General features: G+C 35.8%; 1 protein-coding gene across 1 annotated transcript in view; it reads right to left on the bottom strand.

Annotated features, from left to right (window-relative positions):
- The window catches only part of TOP3A (DNA topoisomerase III alpha), a 132,978-nt gene that overhangs the window by 112,306 nt on the left and 9,087 nt on the right, over positions 1-11,585 (bottom strand). Inside the window, exon 2 of the mRNA XM_053695117.1 lies at positions 5,188-5,489. Within this exon, the coding sequence (XP_053551092.1) occupies positions 5,188-5,370 (183 nt within the window). The 5' untranslated portion in view covers positions 5,371-5,489. The remainder of the gene's footprint in view (positions 1-5,187; positions 5,490-11,585) is intronic.

Here is an 11,585-nt window from a genome sequence, read left to right as displayed (position 1 = left end):
TTACTAATTTTCATTGTATATTATAATTTGTGTATTTTATATTATTTTTGTATTAATTTTTTCATACAAGAACCCTTATATACTAATAGTATCACTGCTATTTTTAGTTTAATAAGACATACCACTATTTAATTTTATTTTAGATACTAACTATTTTTACATTAAACCACGTTTTTCATGCAGAAAGGTTTTATATCTTAGTGACATAAATATTACAATATTATTTTTATTTTATCAATCTTGATATTTTGGCATTACAGATTTTATTTGCGCTTACTTTTTTTTCTATCAACTCTCTTATATATATATATATATACACACACATACATACATACACACAAAGGTGGTCCTCGTTTTACAACGGTTCAATTTACACCGTTTCAGAATAACAACCTTTTTTTTCCAGTCATGTGACTGCTATTGAAAAGCATTGAGAAGCAGTGTATTTATTAAAATAGCTGGTAGGTGGAGCTGTCCGCTTGTGTTGCAGTAAAGCCAAGCAAGCTGAAATTAATCAGTTTAACCAAACCTGAGCTATCGAGCATATTTCAAAGGAACAAGATCTTCCTGTCTATAAATCAGTCCAGATTGGAATGCATAGAAAGAACTATTTGCAGAAAAATGCAAGTGAAGTCTGTGTTGTATGATTATTTTATTAGGTTTATAATGCTGTTTAGCAAATGTTTTTGTTCATTTAACTTAGTTTAATTATATATTCTGTGTTGTGTGATTATTTTATTAGGTTTATAATGCTGTTTAGCATTTAAGGTCTTCATTTCAAAGCTTTAAAAATAATGTATTAGGTGTTACTTATGACAATTTTGAGAGGGGCCTGGAACCTATCTCCCTCACTTCCCATTGACTTACATTATAAACTGGGTTTCAATTTACAACGGTTTCGATTTACAACCATTCCTTCTGGAACCTAACCCCGGCGTAAACTGAGGGCTACCTGTATATAAAATAATAACATTTCCACTTTCTTCTAAGTTTTTCCAATTTTACTGAGAAAGAAAAATAAAGAAAAGGAAATTAATGGAACAAGAAGAAAAGTAAAATAAGGGAAGGCACAACTTGTTATATATTGTTTAGGACCACTATATGGCAGCAGTTTTGCAAGAATGTTATACATTTGCAAGAGAGCTAGATGGCAGCACCATCTCCTGCCATGTAGTGCTTCAGATGCCTACCTAGGTATCAGTTCAACGCAGAATATCATGGGAACGAAGCAAATTTGATAATGGAAAAATAATTGGAAACTTTTTAAAACGTTATGTTCTGTCTGAATCAGAAAACAATTTTTTATTTTTTTTATATCCCTTTAAAATATTCAGAAGAAAAGAGATTTAAAATGTATGCCCTATGGGAGATTTCTGTGACATAATTATCTCAAGTGATGTCCTGTATAAAGATATTAACGATTTAATTGCTGACGTCATATGCAATATAACCACACAAAAAAAAAAAACTTGCAGAGGCGTGGAGAGTATAACTTAAAGGGCCATAATACCCAAATGTTGAAACACTTGAAAGTGATGCAGCATAGCTGTAAAAAGCTGATTAGAAAATATCACCTGAACATCTCTATGTAAAAAAGAAAGATATTTTACTTCAAAAGTTCCTAAGTAGCCACATCCCATTGTAAAGGATTTCTAAGCAGCATTTTAGTGTGTCTGTCCTGGGACAGCTTAGGGGATGAGCCTCGTGAACTCTCATATTATTTCACCAATCAGGTAAAGGAAGCTTACTATGAAATCTCATGAGAGTTAAGTCAAATCTCATGAGATCACAGTAAGAGTTCATGACCTCAGCACTGCTGATGCTGATTGGCTGCTGTTCATTTCTTCATTTTTTTAAATTTGTTTACCTTTTTACACAGAACTTACTCTGCTGAGCTGAGGAAATTGTGAGGTAAAATATCTTCCTTTTTTACATAGAGATGCTCAGGTGATATTTTCCTGTCAGCTTTTTACAGTTATACTGCATCAGTTTCAAGTGATTTAGCATATGAGTATTATGTCCCTTTAAAATCAACTAGTTTTGAACATGCAATCAATTATTTTTAGCATTGTCTTATGACTAGCTATTGCTTATTTTGAATCCAGTTTTTGCTTTTTTTTTTATTCTACTGCTGCAAGACTTTTCCAAAAATCAATCACTTTGTACAAAGTACTAGTAGTAATTTCATAAGAATTACCAAACAGGAATAAATGCAGATAAACTTAACTACAATCAGCAAATAAGAAAAGTGAACACTTAAAAGGGACATCAAACAGGTTGAGATCTGTGCATATCTTAAAAAGGGCTAATTAATTAAAAAATAGTTTGCATAATTTTGTATTTTTTTTTTAAATTGCTGGCAAGTATTTTAAAATAATTTTCAAACATAAGCAAAATGAATTACATAGCTAAGCTGCCTGGAGCAGCCAACTCCACCCCCTCCCCTTATCAGTGTTTAGACACAGGCATTGTATTTCAACTGAGTTCACAGCTTCTAGGCTTGCTCCAGCAAATAATTCCTATTCACTTTTGCCTTCTACCAAAACATCAATAGATATAGATACAGCCATAGAGGGAAATGTGTGGGGGGAGTTAGAACTTTACAATTTAGAAACTAAAAAGAAAGGGTTAATGGCGAGGCACCGCAGTATAAATTTGCAGGTAAAGTAATTAGAGTACATATTATTATATTTTGTCTATATCCCAACTTGTTTTATGTCCCTATAAAAGGGATAGTCTATTTGATGTTTGTTATTGTTTAAAAAAAAACAAAAAAAAAAAAAAAAAAGTTTGTTTTTTTTTAAAAAAAATTTGGAGGAAAATCTACCTAAAAGATAGTTTATTTTCAAGATACATTGTAATCTAACGGCTATTCATCCTGAAATATAGATTCGTTTTTAATTATATAGAAAGATGCTGTATATTCATGGTTGTAATGTTTAAAGGGACACTGAAGTCAAAACAAACTTTTATGATTCAGATAGAGCAGCAGTTTTAAGACATTTTCTAATTTACTTCCATTAACAAATTTTACACAATCTCGTTATATTCACACTTTCTCGAGAACAAGATCCTACTGAGCTGGGCACAAGCTCACAAGGTATACGTATACTAGTCTGTGATTGGCTGATGTCTGTCACATGATAAAGAGGGCCGGAATGTGTGAGAGAAAAAAAATCTACTGCTTATTTGAAATTCAGAGTAAATTCTATTGCATTGTCTTTTTATTATGCACTTTTTAATTATGTAATTCTACTGCATTGAGTGGTCCTTTAAATCTGCTGGTAAATTAATTCCATGAATCCATTCACAATGGCCTGCTCTCCCAGAGGATTGTGTCAGATTATTTTGGGAATATATCACATATTATTGGTTTTGTGGTTCTCAAAACTGTGAATTTGTGTTTGTAGAAATAACAAGCTCCTTCTTCACAGCAAAAATCTTATAAAATAAACATAAATAGTTCAGAGACAGACCTTAAAAGGGACATAATCATGAAAGAAAACGTTTGGGTTTCGGATAGAGCATACAAATTTTCAGATTTACTTATATTAGCAAATTTGCTTAATTCTCTTGGTATCCTTTGTTGAAGGAGAGCAATGCTCTCTTGGGGCCTAGCTGAACACATTGGGTGAGACAATGACAAGCAGCTAGCTCACAGTAATGCATTGCTTTTGAGCCAGCCTATGTATGTTTTTCAACAATGGATACTAAGAGAACAAAGCAAATTAGATAAGAGAAGAAAAATGGAAAATTGTTAAAAACGGCATGTTCTTCTGAATCATGAAAGTTTAATTTTGAGTTTACTGTCCCTTCAATGCCATTGCTCCCTTGCAAATCTATGTACACAGAATTAACCCATACTAAGTTTCAAGAAGCTCCCTGAATAAGATTGGTTGAAGTGGAATAGATCTGCACATTTGTTAGGAGGGAGGGGCAAGCATTAAAAATGAATAATATGTTATTGTTTTAGTTAAATAAAATATTAGTACAGCTGAAAAGTTAATCAAATGTTAATAGTTAAAGGGATAGTAAAGTCCAAACTAAACTTTCATGATTCAGATAGGCCATGTCATTTTAAACAACTTTCTAATTTACTTTTATCATCAAATTTGCTTTGTTCTCTTGGCATTCTTAGTTGAAAGCTAAACCTTGGTAGGTTCATATGCTAATTTCTAAGCCCTTGAAGGCCGCCTCTGCAGTTGACAGTTTTTCACAGCTAGAGGGCGTTAGTTCATGTGTTTCATATAGGTAATATTGTGCTCATGCACGTGAAGTTATTTAAGAGTCAGTACTAATTGCCTGAAATGCAAGTCTGTCAAAAGATCTGAGATAAGGAGGCAGTCAGCAGAGGCTTAGATATAAGGTAATCACAGAGGTAAAAAGTATATTTCTACAACAGTTTTGGTTATGCAAAACTGGGGAATGGGTAATAAAAGGGATTATCTTTTTAAACAATAAATTTTTTGGTGTTTACCATCCCTTTAACCTACTAAACTGGAGATAGTTTACCTCCTAATAATTTAATTCATTTTAATGATCTATATGTGCATATCTAATGACATATAACCAAATCGGTAATGGTCTGATATAACTGAAAAAATAATCTGACAAGTTATTATTCTTAAAATTAAAACCATGATTTAAATCAATGTAAATTGGTCTTACTAACGAGTGATTTAAATCAAATTGATTTGAATCAAATCCCCCCTGATTGATCTATTTTATAACCTTTAAAACTCTAAAAATCTGCCTGTTTCTAAGCTCCTGCAGGTTGCTTCTTATCTCATTGAATGATATTAGGTTTTCACAGTCAGACAGTGCTAGATCATGTGTGCCATATAGATAACATTGCGCTCACTCCGATAGAGATATGCAGGAATTCGCACTAATTGGCTAAAATGCAAGATTGCAACAAAAAAAAAAGAAACTGAGAAAAGGGGGCAGTCTGCAGAGGCTTAGATACAAGGTAACCATGGAAGTAAAAAAAGTATATTAATATTACAATGTTTTTAATGCAAAACTGGGGAAGGAGTAATAAAGGGATTATCTATCTTTTTAAACAATAAAACATTTCAAGTAGACTGTCCCTGAATTTATTTTAACTTCTGAATAAATGAGTATGTAAATAAGATCCTCCATGAATTGAGGATTCCTATCTGTTTATAGCTTTAATATAAATCTCACCCTCCTCATCCGACTGTTTGACATAAGATCTGCAATCCCTTTCGCTGCATCATTCTTTTCTGCGACACACAGAACTTTGTGGATCTGGCCTCTCCGGAAACTCATATCCATAGACGCACGAGAGGAGATGCGAATCACAGGCTGGGTTATCAACCTGGTTAACACCCTTGCTTGAGTAATCATCACATGGAGAGGGAGGCACTCCCCGAGTCTATTAACGCCCTGTCCATGGATTACTGTAAAGACTTTGCAGACCCAGCAACACTAGTGAAAAGTCAAATCAACGACAGAAGACGATACACCTTTAATAAAAAAGAAACACATTTATTGCAGTACATTTATATTACCTAAAGGCTTTTTAAAAATTCATAGTAATGTGAAACCTGCAGTGTGGTAAGTTAATTATATATACATACATGCCAGTGACGTGCGGTGAGGTCAGAGGTTGGTGAGGCACTGGCTATGAAACATAGAATTTGATGGTAGATAAGAACCAAAAAGGCCCATCAAGTCTACCCATATGATACCCCCCTAACTAGCACTGCCGCTAATACAATTAGCAATGCAAGTTACAGAGCTGAATGATGCCTCTAGTGCTGATGATCAATGTCAGTTTCCACTGAGGCCTGAGTGGTACTTCTACTATGTATTTGACCTCTTTGCCTGGGGTTAACCACATAGTGGTTCAGCGTCTTAAAATAACTTGCTTTAACGAATTAGCGTATGTAATTTTCTTTTTTTCCCCCAAACACAGAGATAAACATATAAACATACACATTTTCACACAGATACACTCACACAAACACAGACAAACACACAGTCTTATCCTGATCAAACTCAAATCTAAAGCAGTCAGTTATACAGATTTATAAACTATTTATGATATTGACTTTTAACAATACACAGCAAGCAAAACTATGTATATAAGCCAATACACCCTTGTCAGACACGACAGACCTCCACTGTTTTTCACATTTAACCAGGAACCGCTGTGACAGTGAAAAGGATCAGGGGCTGCACTGTTGCAGTGAGAACTTGAAGTATTAGGCTGGTTTCAAAAGCCTGCACTACAATACAGAGGACAGTAATGCACTAGAGACAGCCCTTCCTTTCTCCTTGCAGTGGAGCATCCATGAACCCATCTCACAGCAGTTCCTTGAGAGATGACTCTGTTATGCTCCTGCTAAACATATGTAAATTTGCTTTATATCTTACACTGCCAGTGCCTACTAAACAAGATTATATATAGGGGGTATCTACTCCTCTCATATTTTTGGGAGGCATTTGTTTTTTTTGTTAACCCTTATTGTTTTGTTCATCATACACAGTTAGCCTTACAAGAGGAGAAGACTAGAAGAAGAGGCATTATATGCTGCACAAATAGTGAAGCAGCCAGGGCTGCAAAGCAAAGAAAGCTTTTGGCGGTGAGGGGACACAGGCCCCAATTGTATATCTTAGTTCATGTAGTAAAAGTTCTGGTATCCTTTAATGCAACCCCTAAGTCTTGTGCTGCCCAGTGCACAGCATGTTTTATTGTCAGCTCAAGAGTATACTTTATCTTTTTTTCTACCATGCTTTTATAGAACCATATCTGTTTTGGTAGGTATGGACACGGGATTAGGTAGAAATGTCCTACCTAATCTAGTGAGTGTCCTGTCCATATGCCTACCAATACTAATATGGTTTTATAAAAGCATGGTAAAAAAAAGGTCAAAAAGTATACTCTTGAGCTGACAATAAAACATGCTGTGCACTGGGCAGCACAAAACTTAGGGGTTGCATTAAAGGATACCAGAACTTTTACTACATGAACTAAGATATGCAATTGGGGCCTGTGTCTCTTCACTTCCAAAAGCTTTCTTTGCTTGGTTGCCCTCACCTAGAAAGATTTCCCAGATTTAGTTACTCCATTTGATACACACAAGACAAGAATCATGGTAGTACTAGTCATACATACTGCAGTGACACACACAAAAAAAATGCACATCATGGAGACACAACATGTTTTCTTAACCTCAAATACGTTTTAAAGCAAAGCAATTATAGATGAATGGTGAAATGTCATTAAAAAAAGCATTTCCCTTTAACTAGTCGAGGACAGATTACTAAGAGTAATATTGTTATAGGAATATGAATTCTCTCTACAAACTTCCAGAGTACTGTTATATTTACCTATAGTCAGCAAACAGACAAACACCAATCTGGTAACTGAGCTCAGTTGTAATATACGTCACTATGTTTATAGAAAGAGTGGGAACATTAAGCAGAATTCTAACCACCTTGATAACAATTTCATTGATTTCATACGCTGCCTGGCTCACAAAAAATATGTGCAAGAAGGTTATTTTCTTTTGTCCTGTCAGCATTATCAGGATATGCCAGCCTGATGCTTAGTAAGTGCACAATAGTATGAAATATCAAATTGTCTATAGCACTGTACAACCTTTAAGTTTAGACAGATAAGCAGTGATTGATGGAAGCAATTTTTTTTCTTATAGGAGGGGTTTTGCTTGCACACTTATGTATGTATATATAATATATATACATACTATATATCACCATAGATAGACTATAAAATAACCTACCAATGTATTGCATTATATTACTCACTAAATAAACGATCTTGCACTGCACTGTGCAAACTGAAAATCTTAAGTTAACCATCTGTTACTGAGAAAACAAAGGCCAGAACAATGTGTGCCCGCCTGCCAACCTGTGCAAAACCAAATATATAATGTTGTACAAAAAGATTGTGGCAGGTGAATACAATCAAAGACTGATGCCTAGTGCAGTTTGCACTATTAGGCTATGTAGCTGGATCATTCCTACTAGTACCATAACTTGGCTAAATAAACACACATTATATATATAAAAAAAAGTCTGCCTTAGTGTCTAAAACCTAATTTCGTTGGTAAAATTTAATAGCTCAGTGATGTTTCTGCAAGTCTTGCAGAGACATTACTGAGCAATTACAATTTTACCACAGAAATAAGGTTTAAGACAGGCTATTTTATATATAATGTGTGGTTATTCAACTATTTTAGAGCTGCAACAACTAATCGTCATAATCGATAATAATCGATTATGAAAATAGTTGTCAACGAATCTCATAATCGATTAGTTGGTTTGCAATCAGTTGGTCTGTACACAACACCAGCTGCTTCACTCCAATGAACTCCTGCATATGGTATTGTGTTTTATGGTTATGTCCTTAGCCTAAAGGACGTCTACAGACATCTATTTTTCACGACACTATACGTTTACAACTACCCCTGGCTTATGTGCAACCCAGATATAATAGTCATCATTTGGATTGCTTATATTAAATCTGGTGATTTGGAACTATGCATTTCATGATATAGTGCCAAGCTTGTTGTTTACACCTTGCCCCTAGATTGATGGGAGTTATTTAAATTGATGTGCACTATTATCTGTTTGCACAATTTATTAGCGTATTGCTTGCTATTGCTGATTATATGTACTGTATAAATAAATGTGTAAGGCTTTGTCCTGTTATTGATATACACTCCTTAGCGCTTCTGATTTCGTTTTTTTTATATTTTTAATAAATTGTGATATGTACCAGATTCAACCTTTATAAGTATATATTCGTTATTTTTAGAGCGGACTAGATATTTCCCCTAACCTTATAGCTGGTTATTTACCATTGCATATAGATATTCAAGATTTTTTATGTTAGAATGAAGTCAAGGGTTACTTTATTTAGAGGCCCCTTGCCAAGGTAGAAAACACTTTGGTGAAGAGCTAAATCTGATAAATATCCCACTTTGGTGAAATTAGCAAAACCCTACTTATACACCTCAACAGCCTTTTCTCTGCTGCAGGAAAAATAGCTGCAAACAGAGAACCAGCCTTAGCCAGAAGCATGTGGACCTGTTGAGATTTTTGCATTTCAATGCAAAGTTTCTGAAAGAGTGAATAACAGAATGTTATTAACAGTGATAGTCTAACTCTTTCTAGTTCTACCTCTTTTCAAACAGTTTGTGGTTTTGTTTTGTTTAATTATAAAACTGTGCTCTGCTGCTTAAAAATTGAAGAAACAGTTGTGTTAATGTAAAGTTTTAGTCTGAAGTTTATATTTGTAACTCTCATTATGTGGATTTTATTTAAAACATAGAAAATTATTATTGATTCTCTTTTTATCCGATTAGTCGATTAATCGAAAAAAATAATCGGCCGATTAATCGATTATGAAAATAATCGTTAGTTGCAGCCCTAAACTATTTATTAACCGTTATGGTAGTAGTAGGAAGAGAAATAAAATTAAGCCCCCAGCTCCCTGCAATAAATGATGACCCCACCCCCTTGCAATAAATGATGCCCCCAATCTCCCTGCAATAAAATGATGCCCCCAGCCCGCTGCAATAAAAGGATGCCCCCAGCCCCCCTGCAATAAAATAATGCCTTGAGCCCCCCTGCAATAAATGATGTCCCCAGCCCCACTGCAATAAATAATGCCACCAGCCCCCCTGCAATAAAATTATGCCCTCAGCCCCCTTGCAATAAAATGATGCCCCCAGCCCCACTGCAATAAATGATGCCCCCATCCCCTGAAATAAAATGGTGCCCCCAGCAATAAATGATGCCCCAGCCCCTGCAATAAAATGATGCCCCCAGCACCCCTGTAATAAAATGATGCCCCCAGCAAATAAATTATGCCACAGCAATAAAATGATTCCCCCAGCCCCCCTGCTGCAATAAATGATGCCCCAGCAATAAAATGATACCCCCACTAGACCCTCTGATAGGCGGGCAACACTTTTAGGAGCATCTCCTCTCCTCCCCTCCAGCCAGACCTGACATGGCTCAACTGTGCCACACCCGCGACCCCCCCCCCCCCCCCCCCCCCCGGGTCCCTGCAAAAAAAATTTTATTTAAAAAAAAAAACCACAACCTGTCTTAAGATGGACCCCTGTGGGAGTGACCTGCTGGCACTCATGGCTGTCACTTCACTGTGTCTGTGATCGGAATGGATGTCATGTGTCCTCCTCGTCTAATTTATATTATAAAGCACTGCAGTAAACTAAGTAAAGGCAGCTTAAGCTTAGCGCTCACTAGTCACTTCACAGTCACGTGAATCTCACACTGGAGTCGACCGCCAATTGGCTGAGGGCTCCCGAGGCTGCTTAGAAGCAGCCTCAATAGGGAGCGGTATGGGTCACAAAGAGAGCCTTAAGCGCCACTGGGTGGCGATGTCTCTGGCCTACAAAGCCATCCATGTTGCGCAATGGAGAGGAGCTGAACGGCTCACACTCACAGCCTCTCCTTCATTGCAATGAATCAACTATTCTCTTCTACATATGTTCACAGTTCTTGATGGTGGAGTCGGCGTTTCGGGGGGGGGGGCTAGGGGGGGTAAGTTGGGGTAAAATTTTTATTTTTTAATTTCATAAACTTTAAGATTTTTTATTTTATTAATAAAATAGAATTTATTAATAAAATAGAATTTAAAAGGTGTAATGCACACATAGGACAGGTGAGGCGCTGCCTCACCTGCCTCCTATGACAGCACGTCACTGACTACATGCATACACACACGCACGAACGCACAGATGACTGTAAATAGATTAGAGAGCTCAACAAACTCAGGAGTCAGGGAACCACTGGCTCCTAGAATTTTACTCCTGGCTCCTAACTCTCTGGGTTATTTTCCATAAATCTGTATAAAAAGTCCAGTCTGGCTCCTAAATAATCTTACTGGCTCCTAAATTTTAAACATTTGTCTACCCCTGACTTAGAGCTCCAATTTAGCCTGATAACTCTTAATCTAAACCTGCCTACCACACTCTAATCAGAGGGAAAACTTGAATGGGTAGTGCCTCCCCCCACCGCTGACTCTTTAAAGTACAAATATCAGTTTGAGTGAACCCTCCCGCATGCTCTAAGAAGGACACATTTTTGGAGACCCATACTAGGCTATGGCAAATAAATAATTTTGAAAATGCATTGGACTACTGTTGTTGAGGAGAGTAGGCATGTTTAATTTATGAAGACAGGATGTATATGGAGGAGTATTTACAGCTTTTTTAGTTTTTGTGTTCATATGCCCCAACATACCTGTATTTATTTTATTTGATATTACTTCAGTTGTATTGTTTATCTATTCATTATTTATTTATGTAAAAATTACTTTTCATCACTGTTATCATTTGTATATTGGAAATTCAAGATGAAAAAGGGGGAAAATGAAGGTAATTGTTTCCTTATGTACCAGTGAAATTATATTTATAATTGTACCTTAAATGTTTATATATTAAATCTAATATAGGCAGCACTCTGTTTATTTTAACATCTGAGGAAATGTGCCCAGGTGCAATTTAAACAGACAGTAAACACTTTGATATTGCAAATGAGCAGTTATTCATAGTAAAAAACCC

Source organism: Bombina bombina, chromosome 11 (assembly GCF_027579735.1).
Source record: "Bombina bombina isolate aBomBom1 chromosome 11, aBomBom1.pri, whole genome shotgun sequence".
Lineage (NCBI taxonomy): Eukaryota > Metazoa > Chordata > Amphibia > Anura > Bombinatoridae > Bombina > Bombina bombina.
This window is presented reverse-complemented; position numbering and strand designations above follow the sequence as displayed.